The following is a 17,980-nucleotide window of genomic DNA, read 5'->3' on the forward strand; positions in this document are numbered from 1 at the left end:
CATAAGAAAAAGGAAGGCAGAGAAAAAAAAACGATTCAATCAACCAACGCCTGTTGTTGGTTCCTTGCTCCCCAAACGCAACGCAACAAAACAAAACAAGACAAAACAAAACAGAACACACGCGCAAAACGCCTAGAGCATATTCATACATACAGCTGGCTAGACATTTTATATCATCATCGTCATCATCATCTCTCCGTCTCTCTTTTGTGTATCTACAAGCTCTCCCACCCCCCATTATTCACATCGCCCTCGAGTCTCCGGGCAATCAGGCTCTGGACGCCGCCGTCGAGCCAGACCTTTCTGAGCAGAGCATCGTAGCGCTTCTGGTTGAGGAAGAGCTGGTGGTGGCGGCGCAGGGCGGGGTCGACTTCGCCGTGCTTGTCGAGGTAAGGCGCCACGTGCCATGTGCCGTGGTCGAGGTTGAGGAAGAGAACCATGCACTTGCGGATGTGGATGAAAAGACCGATTTGGCCGCCGCATCTGTTGGGAGGTGTTTGTTAGTAATCTTATTTTTTTTTCTCTTTCTCGTCGTTTTGTAAAGGGGGGAAAATAGGAGGGGGACATACTTGGCTAGATGCTGATTACAGCCTCCGCGGTTCTTGTTCGTCATGCAGCATACAGCTTGGCTGCACATGATCTCGCCACAGAACAGACACAATGCTGGATCCGTCAATTCCTTACCGGTACTTGGGCAGCGGCGCCGTATCGCCTCATCGGTAAGCGTGTCGTAGTTCTTGGGTAGGCCCACGAGCTCAAAGATGGAGGGGTGGGAAAGAGATATAGTGGGCTTGAGGGGATTGTTGCCCGTTTGCACCCAGAGAAGGTGTCGTAGCCAACCGCCAACAATGGACCTGGTTGTGTGCGCTGCGCTTGTGCGACTGGCAAATGAAGCGAAGATGTCGTCAAGCGAAGGCAGCCTGAGTATTGTGGATAGTCGTGAGAGTTCGGGTTCATCTGCACGTTCGACAGAAACATGTGGTAGGTCAATGCCGTAGCGAACGTGCATGAGGATTGCAGCCTTGCGCACAAATGGTAGCGCATATTTCGACACCATAGTCTTCATGAGATAGAGGAAGTTTGCATCTTTGAACCGATTAGGGACACGCATGTTGTCAATGTCGAGAGAAGAAGGCGAGTCGCCCATGCTGGTCACATTGTAGATGACGCAGACAAAGAAGAGCAGATTATTGATCTGCTCTGGTGATTCAAAGCTGCTTCTGGCCTCTTCTGGATTGATGAACTGCTCCGGGTGCGGGAAGAGGAGTTCAGAGTCTGGCGACATGTCTTCGGTCGACGGGTGCTTCCTAGCCAGAGCGAAGACGAATGCTACTCGAACAATCTCTGCAAGATAGCACAACCGCATGATGTGATGAATGTCGAGATTTGCTGCCGAAACCACTCCGACAGCGCACTGAGAGAGGAATATGAATGGATCCTGAGAAAGTAGCGGGGCGATGCCTTTCAGGTCAAAGCTCAACACGTCAGGGTCGGATATGCCGGGATGACCAACGAACAACTGACGGAACTGGCGACGCTGGATCTCGGAAAACTCGTTCATAGTCTTCGTTGGACCCTGACCTCGCAAGCCCCCAACTGCAATGTATGAAGAGACGCTCTCTGAAAAGACACGGAGATGTGTAATTGTCTGTGGAGAGATCTTGTCGATCAAGGTCCCGCGCACCGCTTCAGACTGGATGCCTCGCTGGGCAATCTCTGCTGCGGCAATTGAATACCCTAAGGCCTGTGAAAGGGCATCCGTGTGCGTAAAGTCTTCCGAAATAGCCGGCGTATGTGGATAGGAGAAAGAGGACTGGATGTTATTGACTTTCAAAGTGTCCCTTAGTCTGTGGTAAATCTTGATTAACTCGCCCATGGGAACATCCGGAGTCAAAGCTGGGCTGCCTTGCGACGGACCCAATCCTTCAATTGTTTCCAGGCCTTGTACACCCAAGAAGGCCGGAACCTGGAATCGCGGCGCAAGCTGTGTTGGCGGTTGTCCGAGAGCGAGGCCAGTCGTCGGTAATTGTGGCTTGAGCAGGTCAGGCAATCGGTTCGATACCGGTTGGATAAAATTGCGCTCTGCATACTCGTAGAGCATCTTGTGATCGTGCGACAAGTCTGCAGGGGCTTTCAGGCTCTTTTCGTGACTCTTGTGAGTTGCAACTAGCTGAGACTCCAGCCAGCCATCAAATGTCTGTTCAGTCTCTAGTACACCAGTGCTCGACACTTTCTTTGCTTTCCAGATGATTGGCAGGAAGATGTTACCGAGAGCTTTGCATAGAGGGCACATGAACTCCTTAAGCTCGGGTCTTTCGGGATGGTTCCGGGCAATCTGGCTGACATGGCGCCTCTGAGTGGCATTGAGATATACCTCAAAGCAAGCAAAGTGCATGATGTGGCCACAGCCAGTGGTGACTGGACCGGGTGTGACAGATGCTGGTGGGAACCCTTTCCCAAGTTCCTGCCTTTCGGTGGTCACTCGTCCACCCGTAGCAGTCACCTTTTCAATTGTGCGTCGATTTTTGCCTGCAACGCCGAATGGCCGTAGATGCTCGGCGGAGCGGTCAAGGCTGCTTGGGGTCTCGACAACTTCGCTTACCCATTCTTCATCTTCCAAAGGTGTTTGCCGAAGGATCCTACTCTCGGAGATATAGCCAAAGGAGCCGTAAAGTCGCTGCTCGTTGCAGTCTTCCTGGCATAATATGCAGGTACCAGAAGGGAATTTCAGGGTCTTCTCTTGCTCAACAAGTCCTCCAGTCTCGTCTTCAAGGTCACTAAAGTCATCTTCGCCCCAATCAAAGTCCTGATTAGCCAAGAATTTCCCTTGTTGCTCTTTGAACGCTGCCATGACTTTTGCCTGCCGTTCGAGTGCCTGTTTCTTCTTCAGCTCTTTGTATTCTTTGTCCTGGGGTGCGGGTGAGGCAGTGTCCATTCTATCCGCCGGCATGTTGATTGCAGCGGCAGCGATGATGAATGAATCTTGCTGACGCTGCTTGAGTCGATGCAGTATCAAACTGATCTTTGGCTCGCACACCTTGAAAGCCTCGTTATCCTGAAGGGCCTTCAAGATTGAAAGCACAGTAGGGTGACCCTGTATGCCCATGCTGGCATTCTGAGTCAAGACTGAAGTAACAAAAGATTCCGGTGCCTTTTCGGACCATCCGTGCTCCATACTCTTGTCTTCGAGGATAGCTACAAGAAGGAGCTGCAGAACAAATTGGATGTATGTTTCCACGCGAGTTGCCGGTATGCTTGGTGTGACTGTGGCTGCCTTGAGGCCATATCCAAGCAGGTAATAGATGATTTGAGTGAACAAAGAGGTTCTCGTGAATCCCGACAGGTCTTTAAACAGGCCAGAAGTGATGGGACGAAGTTTTGGTTCGTAGACGATGTCGCTAGCTTGCTTCCCGGTTTGCTTAGCTATGCAAGCCTTGTAGATATTCTCTGCCTCCTCCCTCTGATTGCGATTGTATTGGTGAAGATAAGGATCAATCAGGTCGATGTACTGCTCTTTCAATTCAAAAGTTCCACTGTCAGACAAACCCTCAGGAGCTCGGAACCTCGTCATTTCTGAGAGAATTAGGGGAAACTCGTCTAGGTTCTGGATCCGGTCCGATAGACGTGCTGTCATGTCGGAGAAGGAAAGGGGCTTGAAACACAAAACATGCGCAATATCCTTGCGCACAGCGGCCAATTGAGTCTCATCATTATCCTCCGCGGGGATCAATGAAGTACGCTCACTAAGAATGATGATGAGCAAGTGCACAAAATCTTCTACCACATCGATAGCTTGGCTGTCTTCGAATTCGTGGTAGGCAGCTTCGTATCTCCCGGTCATCCAGCCAACAAGTCCAAAGCGGTCGACCATTGAAGCTAGGAATACCGAGGGGTCGCACAGAACGAGAGCAGATTGCAAGAGGAAGATGTCTCGCTGATGAGAAACATCCCTCTGGGATACACTGCGATACTGTGTCATCTGATGCCGCAACGTTATGCCGTTTCTGACCCAGATTCCGGCACGCATCTGAGCCAGCCATGAACACACTCGAAGCGGGAAATCAAACATGGAGAGTAGGTAATCCTCAGGCTCATGGACTGGGATGGGCGCTACAGCTGGGCCAAGGTCCATCTGTAATTCGCTGTGAGAGAACAAAAGCAGTCGCAGGATGTCCTCATGATCCATGCTCCGGGCCCGATCAATTAGCCAGGAAACGGTATAGTGAAGTGCATGATGAAAGCTCATTGGTTGAGTTGCAACGACGTAATCCACAATCTTGTAAGGCCCTGTCGAAGAAAGCGACGAGTCTGAATGGAACTCAAGAATATCCAACGTCTTGAATTTGGTCTCATCCTTTAGTTCCGTCTGGTCGAAGCGTTTACGCTCAGCGCCTAGAGAATTAATGAAGGCCACCTTGGCGGCTGCACGAATGGCGCGTTGGATGTTTGTTGGGTCCTCCCCGCGGCTCCAGGTGAAAGATTCCGCAAAATGCCTACACAGCTTGTTGATCTCCCGTGTAATCAAAGAGGCGCTGATCCAGGCCTCCGACTCAAACTCTAGATGCTCACCCACTTGTCGAACATTAGGGCAGATGCCTTGGTGAAGCTTGACAAGATCAAGGAATTGCAAGAGATACCGTGGCTCTTCACGAATTCTTTCCTGGACAAACTCTGAGCCCAGTAGATATTTCATGTCGAGGAAGAAATGATACATGCGACGATTGGTTACAGCTCCCTGCTCGAAGGCCAACGTCGCTTTCGGGTCGACGCTCGAGGGGTAGCCCACTTGTCGTGTAGTCAGGAAGGTATAGAGAATGGCCATTAGGTTTGTGAGAAAATTGCCACGCTCGACAACCTCTGAAGTAATTGACGGAGTCGTCAGCATTTGGAGAGACAGGTTGATGATGGAGTGGTCCGGCTCGCGATCTGCAATGAGATAGAGCTGGGCCAGAGCAGTGTAGACACCTGCAAACCGTAGACCCAGCAAACGCTTGAACTCTGGGATCGTGACTACTGTGCTGATGAAGACGTCGCGTATGCCAATGCGCAATTCCTTCCACATGCGCAAGTCGTACAATATGAGGTGGTCGAGCCGTAGGCGTTGCCAAAGATCCTCATGTGGAGGGGTCCCTGGTTTTTTCCCGTAGTTTTCGGGTTTCTCCAACCAGTACTTGGCTGGCCGAGCTGGCCGTAATGATAGCGTCCGAGTGTGCGGAGTCTCGGGGACTGGCAACATTGGCTCAGCATGGCTAAGTGACGGCGCACCAACCATGGGTTCGCTGTCAGATTCTGCGGGTGTAACACTCTGTTCAAGCTGGCCCCGCTGTGCACGTTGAGGGGGGGGTGGCGGTGCGGGATAGCCTGCCACGGTGGCTTCAGGTGCGTCGAGGGTCTCCTCCGTACTTTCGTACGCCTCCATCTCGACATCACCATCCTCGTCCTGAGCCCCAACCTCGTCAATGTCCATATCATCTTGAGCGTCGGTTGCAGGTCCACCTTCCTCGTCGTCGTCGTCATCGTCGGACCCAGTGGTATCGTCGTTGGCATCCGTGGTTCGTTGTCGCTGAACGCGGATGATGCGCGCCCGTCGTTGCATGGGCATCAGACCACTGAAGAAGCCATCCATTTCAGCCTCCTTGTCCTCCATCTCGTGGTCGTCAAGACCATTCTTGCCGATGCCCTGGTTTGATGCCTCACTGCCGATGCGCCACGGCTTTAGCAGCTCCTCACAGACGGTACGCCTCAGTATTTGACTGTCTTCGCCCACACTACACCCTGCAATGTCCGAAATCCATTCGATGATGGCGCCGCCCATTTGCTCCCGGAACGTATCTCGAGCGGATCGAATCGTGACTGTCAGCTTGATCTCTTCGATGATCTTGGCCATTCTCAGGAGATCGTTGATGTCTGTCCGGTATACAATCGCACTACGTCCCACGTCATTGATCTCGTAGGCCTTTGCGAGGCCAAACGCCAGCTTCTGCTTGCACGCGCGTGCAACTTGGTCTCTAACATCGTTGACGGTATGCTTCTCATCATTCCACAGCACTAGGCAGTACTCGTCGCACTCTTCCGATTGGTCTCCGGGGCCGTACCATCTCGAAGTGAGGCGCGAGTTGCGTTCGTCTTGTCTGATTGATTCTTCGCTCTTGGGCAGGCGCAGCTGTTCGGGCGAGCAGGAGAAGACGTCGATGAGGTAGTCGAGTGTTCGCGCGATGGTGATGCGTATGGTCTCGACGAGCTCGTCTGGCAGCATGGAGCCTTCCCGAGCCTTGCCAGACGCCTTGGACTCGCCGTCGGGATCGACTGAGTGTATGTTGCAGTGTACAGGCCGCACCCAGGCCTCGTCGTCCCCGCAGTCGCAGCAGCCAGAGTTGCCGGGCGACACGCTGACAAAGACCTGGTGCCCCTCGTGGTCTGACGCATCGAAGCAGCGGGCGCAAAGCACGCATGTGTCGTCAGTGGTGCATGTCTTGCAGCGGTATGTGGCCTCGCCATTCTTGAAGATGTGGCCGCATGGCTTCCCCCTTGCTGCCGCCGTGTATTCAGCGCCCTCTACTGCGCCCTGTGCGTCGCGCAGGCTCCATGGCTTGTCGCCGTCAGTTTGCGGCCCGTTGGGAAAGAAGAGAGGCAATAAGTCGTCACGGCCTGCAAGTGAGCGGAAAAGTATCTCGCGCAGCTCGCGGTCGGCAGCCGGCTCAAAGCGGTAGTTGTGTCGTCGGGGCAGTTCGCGCAGCTGTCGACATAATTCTTGCTCGTGCAAGGACATGTACATGGTGCAGCTCCCGCAGGCGGGAGATGGTGGGGTTGGGAGAGGGCCCGTGGACGCGCTGGGGGCCGGTATCGTATGTATGTTTAGACAACAAAAGCGATGCAGGCTGTGGTTGCTGTGGGCCTGCCACGTGGATATGTCAGGGTTGCTGGTTGCGTGACGGTATCGAGAATCGTGGTAGAGCGGAGGGCTAGAGACGGCGCTATGTCATAAGTTTCGAGGCGAGCATGAGCGCCGCCATAAGTAAACTAAGTAGGGCGGACCCCCGAGGCACGCGCAACCCAACGCCACCGCCTGCTCTTGCGTGCCAGCGCCGTTTCATCAGCAGAACAAAGGCCAGGCGGCCTGCGCCGTGACGCCAGTCCGTTGGTGTTTCACTGGCGCCGTCGTGTGAAGATGGGCTCGTCCCTCTTTGCACTCTTCTTGCTGCCTGGCTCCGCGGGTGCACATGCAGTGCGGCTGGCCTCCTCTGCGCTTCACATGGGCAATCCTGCGCGGCACAACGCACCGCTTGCAATCACAGGTAAATCACATTCACGCTCGGTCATGCAACGGCCTAGCCGCTATGCAGCCTGGCATCCTCAGCGCAACGGCACACTTCACACTACTAGGGTCACCGCCTCGGATTGGTATTTCGCATCTGGTAGAATACATGGCCGTCGCATGCGTCCGTCCCCAAGAACCGCAAAGAGATGTCTATATCATGCTTGAGTCGTTGTCTAGTCGCTCTTCTACTCGTCGTCCTCGGCGGCCTCCATGTATCGCTGCTTGATGTCCTTCCATTGTCGCTGCCACCTGCATTAGCATCCTGCACTCGCAATGAACCAGAAGCACCTACGCCGCGGTTGATGTTGTCCCAGATCTTGTCAGAGGTGGTGTCGAACGCCCTGTTATTTCCATCAGCTTCCATCCCTTCCGCACACTCGTGCCCGGGTCCCTGCGACGTACAGCTGGAGGCCGAAAGCGGAGCCGAAGACGGCGAACAACATGGTCGTGTTGCTGCGGAGGACCGCGCTGGTTCGATGGTCAGTCGTGCTCGATCGAGGCATATGCGCGAGGGAAGACTTGCTTGTAGACAGTGCCGAGCATCTGCACAGGGCTGTTAGCGCACACTCGGATGCATGCTTGGCATCAATTGACTTACGCCAGACATTTTGGACGTGTCGCGGGGGCTGGGTGGGCTGTGGAGAGGGATGTGATGGTGCTGTGCTGTCGGTGTCAAAGGGCGAGGTTCAGCGACAAGATTGAAGCTCTCGCGTCACGGGGATTTGCGCTGCGCTAATTGGCCCTTTGCCGCTACCGCTTGGCTCTCGACCTTACTTTCACCCCCACCAAGCCAATCATTCCGCTGCCACCAACTTGCACCGACACAACCCCGGTGCGCGGTACGTCGTCCGAAGGGGCCTGAAACCACTTTCCGAGTGCCATTGACGCCTCTGCCGCAACCTCCGCCATGCCTTCAGCAGCCACCCCCACCATCTCCAAGGCTGGCATCACGACCTCAGCTACTGGCGAGCGCCATATCCCGTCTTCAGTCCGCTCTGACGGCTCCATACGCAAAGAAATCAAGGTCCGCCCAGGCTACCGCCCACCCGAAGATGTCGAGCTCTACAAGAACCGCACGGCTGAGGGCTTCCGAAACCGCGGCAAGGGTCCAGTACCAGGCGCCGAGGGCCTGAGTAAAGGGGAAGATGCCAACAAACCAAGCCCCGCTGCAAACAAGAACGCCAAGCGAAGGGAGGCCAGGAAGAAGGCAGCAGCTTCTGCTGGTGACGGCAAGGAAGAGCCCACGGACAAGCCTGCTGAAAACAAGGAAACTACGGATGTGAAGCCTGAGCCTGAGAAGCCGGTGGACCCCGAGGCTGAGAGGGAGAAGGAAGCCAAGAAGCTCGCGAAAAAGCTCAGGCAAGCACGAGAGCTCAAGGACAAGAAGGAAAAGGGCGACAAGCTGCTCCCAGAGCAGTTTGAAAAGGTCATCAAGATCAACGAGCTGATTCGTCAGCTGGAGAACCTCGGCTTTGATGCGCAGGGAGAGAAGAAGAAGAGCGAGACCTGAAGCAGGGCCCACGAAACGCTTCTTCAAACACCTACACAATCACCACCCGAGCCGTGAAGCCTTAATAGTCACGCGAATCCCGCAAAGTCCGCCGGGATTTCCATCAAGGTGCACATGCTGTGTGCCTTGTCAAGGGCTACGAAAACGCACGTGCAATGTCTCAGCTGATATACACATCCAACTTGGAAGGCCCATGCTCTGGTTCAGTGTTCACTTACTACTGACGGCGCCAAGAGCTCTTTGGTCATGAGTGCTTTGAGGCTTTGACCAGCATCGATTTCCAGCTGTCAGCATGGGACAGTCAACCTGGTGCACTCCAGTCTGCACCAGGCTGGAGAATGCAAGCACGTATTGTAGTCCCATAAAGAAACGATGAGCCATGATGGCTACTCTCACTTGGCTTCTTCTGCCACTCAACTCAATGTGATTTGCAATTCTCCATACTATCACCTACGTGTGATTTGGCCAGAAACATGGTGTCAAAGATGCTTGACAATTAATGCTGCATCAGAATCACCCCATCCTACACACGTGTTTGTGACACTTTCACACTCGAAAGGAAACCAAGCCCCAGATATCATATAAGAATCCTGTGTACTAAATTCGGATACTTGGATGAAAACTGAGAATGCGGCGTTATCTTGACTAACTTTACTGGGCTGTTGCGGCAAGTAAACGGTAGAATCTTGCGCCATGGACCAACACGATACGTGCTTACGTTGGATACTGTAAAGATAGTACATATAGTAAATACAAAGTTCGAAGTAGCTAGAATACGGACAATGTCACGTTATAACAGTTTGGTTTCAAATGCACATAATCACATTAAGCTAATCTTGGTCTGGGTACAGAACGAGTGTACACAACGACATGAACCAAAGTCTCGACAGAAGCCACAGCAACAGCCACGCGCCACCCCTCTTCGCGACCTCTCCTCTTTCTTCTCTTTATTTGGCATGAAAGATCTCCGGTGGGGCTTGGTAGTAATTATGCTCCTCACCATTATATCCATGTTCTCCTTGTCGGTGCATGACAGGCGCGTAGACCTGCTGAGCAGGTACCTTGTTTCTCCAGCACACGTGCTTTGCGATGCCGAGTAAAACAACGAAGCTAATGGTCCTGAAGAAAGCGGTGACATACATGACAGCGAGAGAAGCTTCCAGTGCCCAGTCGTAAGTGAAGATGCTCATTCCCGTCCATACGACTGCGAGGAGTGCCCAGATAAACATGCACACGTGCAGGACGACGACCCAGCCGACTAGATCCTGGAAAGAAATTAGTATGTAAAATAAGGGCGGCTGGCATCATAGAGTTAAGGGGAAAGAAATAGCTGGACTTACTCCGCCAGGCAAACGTGCTCTCCGTAGTGCGGAAATGTTCATTGCTGAAAGAGCAAAGGAGAGCATGACGCTGAACAAGTAGATGGCTCTCAATGCTAAAACGAGCCTTTGGGTAGGATGAACAAGGGAATCGGATGATATGTCGTAGTTATACGCCCTGTTCAGCCAGGTATAGCTGACGAGGCCTAGGTAGACGATGGTGAGAGCGAGCACGATTCCGCACACGGCTAGCGGAATGCCCGTGACGATTCTACCCGGAGAACCAAGTTGCCTGCGTAGCATGCTGTTGAGGGTGTAGAGCACAACAAAGAGCAGTGCCCAGATGCCCAGGTTGTAGAGAATATTGGCAGTAGTGTAAATGGCCTCATATGCATGGTTGTTGTAGATCCCGCACTGTGTCATGATGAGATTGGCCAGGTCGAGTATGTAGGCACTTTGAAATCATCAGCAGTTGATACATGCATGCAACAGAAAACTAGGAAATGATAGTGGCAGAGATACTTACATGATTTCGAATACCAACGCGACTATGTAGGCCGGTCCAATAAGTTTCTTGCCGGCGCCGCTCTTCCGGTACACACAGCATAGAGCGAGGAGTATTAATAGGAACAAGAATATGTAGACGCAATAGTAGGCCAGCATTGCTTGGTGTCGGGGCTCACTAAACGCGTACGAGCACAGGCCCCCGCCTCCATTGATATACCAGCTGCCTGCCATAACGGTCGTACGATATAAGGGAACTCGAACACTGGCGGTTGTGAAGTTGCCAATCGAGTGACTGCGAATTAGTTTTCCAGAGATGAAGCAGTACACGCGACAAGAGGTTGAACGTCAAGAGAGCTATCAACGGACGGCATACAACCATTTTTATGAGTACTTCTTGTTCCATTTTTCAAGACTTGATTCATGCTGCGCCCCGTGGCTTGCTGCAGCCTCTTGGTGTCTTCCTGTTCTCGAGCGAATCAGAGATAGTCAGGCCCCGCCCAGCGTTCACAATGGACGGTTGTCAGGGGGCCTGAAATACTCCATACGAGGCTGGGAGCGCGACAACGCAGCGACGACAAGCTTTGGGGACGCTTTATATGCAGCCTCTTGTAGCCATGGCGGGTGCAGGTGACAGCCAGCACGACGCACTGTACCCAAAGAGTTCATCGGTACGCAAGGCTGTATCGCCTGCGAGCATCAGCTAGAGAAGTGATGCTGTGAATGCCAAGCCTAGGCGTGGATGGAGTGCTATACTCGGGTCTAGCCGAGTCACATTGGGGCGGTGCTACGTCTCGGTAGTATCTGGTTACGGGTAAAGCGGATGCCAGGAGCACGATGGCAAGGCTGGATAGGACCTGCAAGCGCATTTCAGAAACCAGACTACGGCCTAGGGCCCCACGGCGGTGTGGCTCGGGATGCACGTGATGTGGCTCGGGACGCAGGAACGGATCTGCGAGGCAATGCGCGGCATGACATCATGGCCATTTTGGGCAAACCAAATTCTTCTACTCTTGCGAATATGCTCCGGTTCAGTCGGATGCGGAAGCAGTCAGCTGAAGTGAGATTGCTCCATGTCTGGCGATTCAAGGCCATTGCTTACGGCGGCGTTGCCACATCATTCGCCCTGACTTTGCGACGCTTCCGTTCCGATGGACCCGTTATGAAACGTCCCAAGCTACGACGTTCTTCTCAACAACCTTCCTTCAACAAACACACTAACGATAACGAAAAAGTATATATCTGTACACGCGTCGCGCGTCTCTTCGACATTCTGGCAGATACTGGAGATCACGCCCCCACCTGCATTGAAGAACCACAAGACTGATCAGGCATCACCCATGGACGGGCAATCAGTCATGTCTCACGCGCTACACGGACTCTCGACGCGTCCACCAATCAACCGCGAAGACTCATGGTCACCGACTACCTCACCCGCGGCTTTGGACGTTGATGGCGTGGTTCAATCAAAGAAGCTGGAGAGCGAACGTGTGGGCGACTCGGCAAGCCGTAGCACCACGGCTATCGCTTCAGACGACAGCGGGTCGGAAACGCATTTGAATGAACACCACAGCAGTCCCCGAAAGAACATAGAACTCGTACTCAAACCGTCTGGAAAAAATGGCGAGTACGAGTTCACCGCTAAAGATCCCGCGCTCCAAAAGGCCCTGCGGCGGGAAGCCGATAAGCTCAACTGGAAGAACAAGGGCAAGCCCACAGACCTCATCTACCGGCAGCAGTTCTCTACTTTTGACCGCTTAAACGCCGCGGCTGCGCAATCTCCCTTTCATGGGTTCTTCACGCTGTTTTGGATCGCCATGGCCTTGCTGCTTGTGCGGATAGCAGCGAAAAACTACCGCACTAAAGGCTCTGTGTTTGGAGATGCAGAGATTCTGCATCTCATGGTCGACAAAGATCTTTTTGTCATGTTGGCGACCGATGTTGCAATGTGCATAGCGACCAGTTTTTGCCTCTTGCTGCACAAAGCCATCGCCAACGACTATTTGACGTGGAATGGTTCAGGATGGCTGATACAGTCGCTCTGGCAAGTTTTCTACACAGTCACCGTCATCTGGGTCACCTTCTGGCGTCACTGGCCGTGGACGCATACTGTGTTTATTGTTCTGCACGTCTTTGTGTTGTTGATGAAGCAGCACGCTTATGCATTCTACAACGGTTACTGTACGCTGTCTCCTTGGTACTTCCAAATCTGAGCTAATCATGAGCAGTATCGCGCGTTTGTAGGCGACGCAATCTTCTGCAAGCCAAGTTACGTCAGCTAGACGCCATAAAAGTGCAAGAAGGCCCTTCTGAGACGACCACCGTTACTGGTGTAGACAAATCTCACCAGCATGATCTGAAGCACCGAGGAAGTACCGGACCCAAATATTCGACGGACATTTCCAATGAAGAATCAGAAATTGCAACTATCGACCAAGCCATTGAAGCTGGAAACCCGCTCGACTCGGAACAGATTGAGACGTTCAGACGCGTGTTGAACACAGAGATTACCGTTCTCAACGAGGAGCTGCGTGGAAAGTGCACGGCAACAGACAATGCCTACCCTAAGAATCTGACGGTGCGGAACTTTGTTGAGTGGACGTGCTTCCCCACCCTCGTTTATGATTTAGAGTACCCCCGCCACGAGCGCATAAACTGGTGGTACGTTGCCGAGAAGTCGGCAGCCACACTGGGTGGTATCTGGGTCATGATCATCATCTCACAAGCCTACATCTACCCTGTCGTCGTAGAGACTGTGCGACTGAAGGAAGCTGGCATGCCATTTGAGGAGCGGTGTAGAGAGTATCCATGGGTTGGTACGTAGTCTCTATATCCAGCGCGAAGTTACCTGCTAACGTCATCACCAGTCTTGGATATGATCTTCCCCATGCTTCTTGAGCAGCTTCTCAGTTGGTACGTCATCTGGGAATGTCTGCTCAATGTGCTTGCGGAGCTTACGAGGTTTGCCGATCGAGGCTTTTACGGCCCGTGGTGGAACTCTGTCTCGTTTGACCAATATGCCCGCGACTGGAACCGGCCTGTGCACAACTTCCTACTCCGACACGTCTACCATTCATCCATCTCTTTCTTCCGTCTGTCCAAGATTCAGGCAACATTCTTCACCTTCTTTCTCAGCGCCATTGTCCACGAAATCGTCATGTTTTGTATTTTCAAGAAGGTCAGGGGCTATTTGTTCACACTACAGCTTACACAGATACCACTGGCGGCGTTCAGCAAGACAAAGTTCATGAAGGGGCGGGATACGCTGAACAACGTCATCTTCTGGGTTGGCCTCTTTACCGGGCCTAGTATCCTGACGAGTTTGTACCTGATCGTGTAAGTACTGTGCAAGTTAGGATGGTCAGCGCATAAAGCTTTGTACGTGTTTTTGGACTGGATCAAAGCGCATATAGACAGTTATATCCTAGACTAGTCCTTGAAATTTTGTGCGGTCCTGCCTTTCTCCTCGTTCAAAACCTCGAGGAGCCTTCTTGTTATCCTATCCCGCTCACTCGTATCAATGATTCCATAATTCTCCTGTGCTTGCGCAAAGATACTTTTCTCCCACCCCTCACCAACATTGGGCTTGCCCGAATCGCTCCAGCAATCTTGCACCGTGCCACCGATATTTTTGAAGAAGCCCTCTAGTCCTGCTGGGCCACCGCCTGCATGATAACTCTTGAACGGCCCTGCGACGGCCCATCGCGGCCCCATGCTACTCTCCACAATGCTATCCAATTCCGCAACCGAAACCACATTTTCATTCACAAGATGAACAGCCTCGCGCAACAACGCAAATGCTAGTCTATTCGCGACAAAACCCGTCATCTCTTTCTTGATATGTATCGGCAGTCTTCCGCGCTCAAGCCAGAACTCTTGCGTTCTCTTGATAACTTCTTCCGCAGTATCTGGCGACGGGACCAGCTCTAGCAGCGGCATAATATGCGGTGGATTGTACGGGTGCACTACCAACAACCTCGACTTATCCTTCATACCCTGTGCCTGCTGAGACGCAGGAATTCCCGACGTACTACTCCACAACAAAGAGTCCTCTGGTGCATACTTCTCGACTTCGGCCCAAAGCTGCTTCTTGAAGTCGAGGTTCTCCGGCCCGGATTCCTGGATGATGTGAGCTCCCTCGACGGCTTCTTGCAGGGACGTCGCAATGCGGATATTGGATAGTGCTGCGTGTGCGGGCACCTCAGTAAAGAAATTGGCGAGGTTTTCTTCGACGTATTGAGGGAGGTTTGGTCGCGTGTCGTAGATGGTGAGTTGAGATGCATTGGGGAGATGGGAGAGGTGATACGCTGCGAAGGAGAGGCCAATTGTTCCGGTCCCGATCAAGGCTATACGAATATCCTTGTTCGATTGTACCCTGAGTACGGAGTCATGCTCGGATGCTCTTGATTCAGGCATGCTGTATGTGGTGTCTCGGGGTCTCGGGATCTCGGATACACCCAAGGACAAGAAGTTGTAATCCGCTCTACGAACGGGCAGCTTGGTTATACCACAATGCCAAATGTCCGTCTAAAATAAGAAGGAATCTACCACGGGGCGATGACACAGCTCTTACAAACGGACCTTTGTGGAGGTGTTAGTGTTATCTAGAAGAACGTCAGTGGATACGGTAATCCTAACCGCTTTGACTTAGTAGACAAGCTCGGCCGCTCCCCTAACCCCGCCTTTGTTACACCCCCACCCTATCCCCGCTCTACAATCGGCTCCAGTACTGCAAATCCGATCGATATGGATCAAACCGAGGTTGCATGCTTCCGCTTGCTTACTGAGCTTAAGAGGCCATTCTGCCCAGAGTACCTACTCTCCAACTTTGTTCATCGCTTTGCATTGCAGAATTGCATCGTTTCTACTTGGGTTTTGCGCGCATTCGTTTGAAGTGAAGCTGTTTCGTTACTAGCATTACGGCCCTGATTATATCAATATGGTAATCTTCAAGTCGAAGCAGCCTCCTATCGACTGTATGTACGCAGACTGTATACGTGCTTCACAGCACCGCATTGACTAACACGCATAGTGCCCACCGACTTGACAGACTGGGACTGGCTCTTTGATTCTCCCTACTCACCAATCAATAAACATCCTCGGAGCGAGCTTGCCGATTTCCTAAATGCCATCACAAAAGAACGCGTGGACTGGGCCGATGTGAAGAGGTATTCTACATACATCTCCACGGCCTTGGTTAAAAATTATGGTCTTAAAGAAGAGCAGACTGTTGCGCTTTTCAGTCAGAACACAGTATGGTACCCAGTAGCGATGTTTGCGGGACTCCGTGTTGGCGCGAGAATCAGCGGTGCAAGCCCAGCCTACAATGTCGAGGAAATGACTTTTGCGCTCAAGACTGCGGACGTAAAGTTCTTGATGACTACGCCAGGAAGCATGGAAATTGCAGCGGCGAGCGCAAAAGCAGCAGGAATACCTCAGTCCAATGTCTTCTTGCTAGAGGGCGAGCTACCCGGGTATACCACCGTCCAGGATTTGATCCGCATGGGGGAGTCGTATGGCGAATCAGGACAGGTACCTGCATACAAGCTTCCTCCTGGCAAGAAAAATAAGGACATCTGCGGCTTTCTCTCCTTCTCGTCGGGAACCACAGGTCTTCCAAAGGCCGTCATGATCAGTCATCAGAATGTGATTGCGCAATGTCTTCAGATACAGCAGCTAACGCCGGAATCGCACAAGAAAATCATGGCAGTGCTTCCATTATTCCACATTACCGGGCTGGTTCATCAGATGCATCTTCCGATTCTCCTCAACGCCGAAGTAGTCATGCTTCCGCAATTCACCATGGAGAACATGCTCAAAATCATTGTCGAATACAAGCTCACAGAGCTTCTCCTGGTCCCACCGATCATCATCAGACTCGTCCGCGACCCCCTCGTAGACAAGTACGATCTCAGCCACGTTACTCGCTTCTCGTCGGGCGCGGCCCCGCTCTCCGAAGAAATCATCCACCAGCTGCAGAAGAAGTTTCCCAATACAGGATTCAAACAGGGCTACGGAATGACCGAGTCATGTTCCTGCATCACTGCACATCCAGCTGACAAGTACTCGTACAAATACGCGCACTCGGGCGGCGCCATTGTCGCCTCCACCGAAGTCAAAATCATCAAGGACGACGGCACAGAAGGCGACGTCGGCGAGCATGGCGAAGTGCTCGCTCGCGGTCCCCAAGTCGTAATGGGCTATCTCAACAACGAAAAAGCCACGCGCGAGACGTTCGACGCAGACGGCTTCCTGCACACGGGGGACCGCGGCGCCATCGACGCAGAAGGCATGATCTACATTTCCGACCGCATCAAAGAACTCATCAAGGTAAAAGGCATCGGCGTTGCGCCCGCCGAGCTCGAAGACCTGCTTCTCGGGCACCCCAAAGTCGAGGACGTGGCCGTCATGAGCGTGCCCGACGAGTACTCCGGCGAGCGGCCCAAGGCGTACGTGGTGCTCAAGCCAGGGATCCACGAGAACACGGCTGTCGGCAGGGAAATCATCGCCTATGTGAGGGAGAAGAAGGTGCGCTACAAGTGGGTCAAGGAAGTCGAGTTTACACATGAGATTCCAAAGAGTCCCTCCGGCAAGATTCTGAGGCGAGTGCTGCGTGACAAGGAGAAGAGTGAAGTGCGTAGCCTTGTTGTGAGGGATGAAGAGAAGGCTAGGTTGTAGATAATAGATGCTAGATGCAGGAATTATGCATGCTGTGTTTTGCTATGTAGTGATGTACAAAATTTGCATAAGCAGACAGGTTTTTACAGCCTTTATACGCTTCGTAAAGCGTCATTCTTACAGCGTGGTTGGCCTTGAAATATGGTCCTGATGTCAAGCGAAGTTACTAGTATATACCGATCGTTCCATGTGCTGGTCGAAGCATCCACTTGCGTTTTCACACACCTTGCACTGGTCTTCATTTTGCAGCCCAGTCTCCAAGCGGGCACATGCGTGCCGTATGTGTAAGTACATGAAAGAGACTTGAAGTCTGCAAAGAAAAGGACATGGAATTTCTGCTCCGCTCAGCACACTCATTCTGTATCACAGGATACGAGCACTTTGTACGTAATGTTGTTGAATTTAGATATACTCGAATCATAAGACTACGCTTGATATTGCTTTTCTTTTGCTCGTGTGTACATTTCCCTTTCTCTAATGAGTATAGATCTATTTCTTCTTCTTCTTCTTTTTTCTGAAATCTCGTTGGACGGCATATCCGTTCATGTTTTCTTGTGCTTTTGCGAGAGAAAAACTATAACTTGAGAGATGGAAGTAAGGGCTAGGAGAGACGAACCCACGTGAAAAGCACGGGTGAAATATTTCTCATAC

General features: G+C 52.3%; 7 protein-coding genes across 7 annotated transcripts; 3 read left to right on the top strand and 4 right to left on the bottom strand.

Moving 5' to 3' along the window:
* SETTUDRAFT_117274 (uncharacterized protein) lies at window positions 1-6,787 on the bottom strand. Its single transcript, XM_008029225.1, has 2 exons — window positions 570-6,787; window positions 1-483 (listed from the first exon to the last, which is right to left on the bottom strand). Exons 1-2 carry the CDS (start codon window positions 6,773-6,775, stop codon window positions 216-218), a joined length of 6,474 nt encoding a protein of 2,157 aa, XP_008027416.1. The 5' UTR covers window positions 6,776-6,787; the 3' UTR covers window positions 1-215.
* A 592-nt stretch (window positions 6,788-7,379) lies between these two features.
* SETTUDRAFT_163697 (uncharacterized protein) lies at window positions 7,380-7,946 on the bottom strand. The gene is made up of 5 exons (XM_008029226.1): window positions 7,917-7,946; window positions 7,842-7,861; window positions 7,721-7,786; window positions 7,611-7,659; window positions 7,380-7,560 (listed from the first exon to the last, which is right to left on the bottom strand). Exons 1-5 carry the CDS (start codon window positions 7,923-7,925, stop codon window positions 7,504-7,506), a joined length of 201 nt encoding a protein of 66 aa, XP_008027417.1. The 5' UTR covers window positions 7,926-7,946; the 3' UTR covers window positions 7,380-7,503.
* Window positions 7,947-8,225: 279 nt separating this feature from the next.
* On the top strand, window positions 8,226-8,828 carry SETTUDRAFT_32141 (uncharacterized protein; the record flags this gene model as incomplete). The annotated part of the gene is made up of 1 exon (XM_008028817.1): window positions 8,226-8,828. One exon carries the CDS (start codon window positions 8,226-8,228, stop codon window positions 8,826-8,828), a length of 603 nt encoding a protein of 200 aa, XP_008027008.1.
* An 865-nt stretch (window positions 8,829-9,693) lies between these two features.
* Window positions 9,694-10,847, bottom strand: SETTUDRAFT_163698 (uncharacterized protein). Its single transcript, XM_008029227.1, has 3 exons — window positions 10,674-10,847; window positions 10,169-10,601; window positions 9,694-10,093 (listed from the first exon to the last, which is right to left on the bottom strand). The coding sequence occupies exons 1-3, from the start codon at window positions 10,808-10,810 to the stop codon at window positions 9,776-9,778; spliced, it is 888 nt and encodes a 295-aa protein (XP_008027418.1). The 5' UTR covers window positions 10,811-10,847; the 3' UTR covers window positions 9,694-9,775.
* A 1,128-nt stretch (window positions 10,848-11,975) lies between these two features.
* SETTUDRAFT_137086 (uncharacterized protein) lies at window positions 11,976-13,991 on the top strand (the record flags this gene model as incomplete). The annotated part of the gene is made up of 3 exons (XM_008029228.1): window positions 11,976-12,832; window positions 12,880-13,467; window positions 13,519-13,991. The coding sequence occupies exons 1-3, from the start codon at window positions 11,992-11,994 to the stop codon at window positions 13,989-13,991; spliced, it is 1,902 nt and encodes a 633-aa protein (XP_008027419.1). The 5' UTR covers window positions 11,976-11,991.
* An 89-nt stretch (window positions 13,992-14,080) lies between these two features.
* Window positions 14,081-15,067, bottom strand: SETTUDRAFT_154515 (uncharacterized protein; the record flags this gene model as incomplete). Its single annotated transcript, XM_008029229.1, has 1 exon — window positions 14,081-15,067. One exon carries the CDS (start codon window positions 15,065-15,067, stop codon window positions 14,081-14,083), a length of 987 nt encoding a protein of 328 aa, XP_008027420.1.
* A 422-nt stretch (window positions 15,068-15,489) lies between these two features.
* SETTUDRAFT_179500 (uncharacterized protein) lies at window positions 15,490-17,329 on the top strand (the record flags this gene model as incomplete). Its single annotated transcript, XM_008029230.1, has 2 exons — window positions 15,490-15,627; window positions 15,684-17,329. The coding sequence occupies exons 1-2, from the start codon at window positions 15,591-15,593 to the stop codon at window positions 17,327-17,329; spliced, it is 1,683 nt and encodes a 560-aa protein (XP_008027421.1). The 5' UTR covers window positions 15,490-15,590.
* Window positions 17,330-17,980: the final 651 nt, after the last annotated feature.

Source organism: Exserohilum turcica, assembly GCF_000359705.1.
Source record: "Exserohilum turcica Et28A unplaced genomic scaffold SETTUscaffold_3, whole genome shotgun sequence".
Lineage (NCBI taxonomy): Eukaryota > Fungi > Ascomycota > Dothideomycetes > Pleosporales > Pleosporaceae > Exserohilum > Exserohilum turcicum.

Excerpts from the sequence above, each read along its gene's own strand:
- SETTUDRAFT_163697 (XM_008029226.1), bottom strand. Across the intron at positions 7,660-7,720 it reads TCCGCTTTCGGCCTCCAGCT|GGCGTTCGACACCACCTCTG; the intron begins GTACGTCGCAGG and ends TGGAAATAACAG. Across the intron at positions 7,561-7,610 it reads GGGACAACATCAACCGCGGC|CGACAATGGAAGGACATCAA; the intron begins GTAGGTGCTTCT and ends TGCAGGTGGCAG.
- SETTUDRAFT_117274 (XM_008029225.1), bottom strand. The coding sequence starts at position 6,775 with ATGTACATGTCCTTGCACGAGCAAGAATTATGTCGACAGCTGCGCGAA. Across the intron at positions 484-569 it reads TGTAATCAGCATCTAGCCAA|ATGCGGCGGCCAAATCGGTC; the intron begins GTATGTCCCCCT and ends ACCTCCCAACAG.
- SETTUDRAFT_163698 (XM_008029227.1), bottom strand. The coding sequence starts at position 10,810 with ATGCTGGCCTACTATTGCGTCTACATATTCTTGTTCCTATTAATACTC. Across the intron at positions 10,602-10,673 it reads GCGTTGGTATTCGAAATCAT|TGCCTACATACTCGACCTGG; the intron begins GTAAGTATCTCT and ends ATGATTTCAAAG. Across the intron at positions 10,094-10,168 it reads GAGCACGTTTGCCTGGCGGA|GATCTAGTCGGCTGGGTCGT; the intron begins GTAAGTCCAGCT and ends ATTTCTTTCCAG.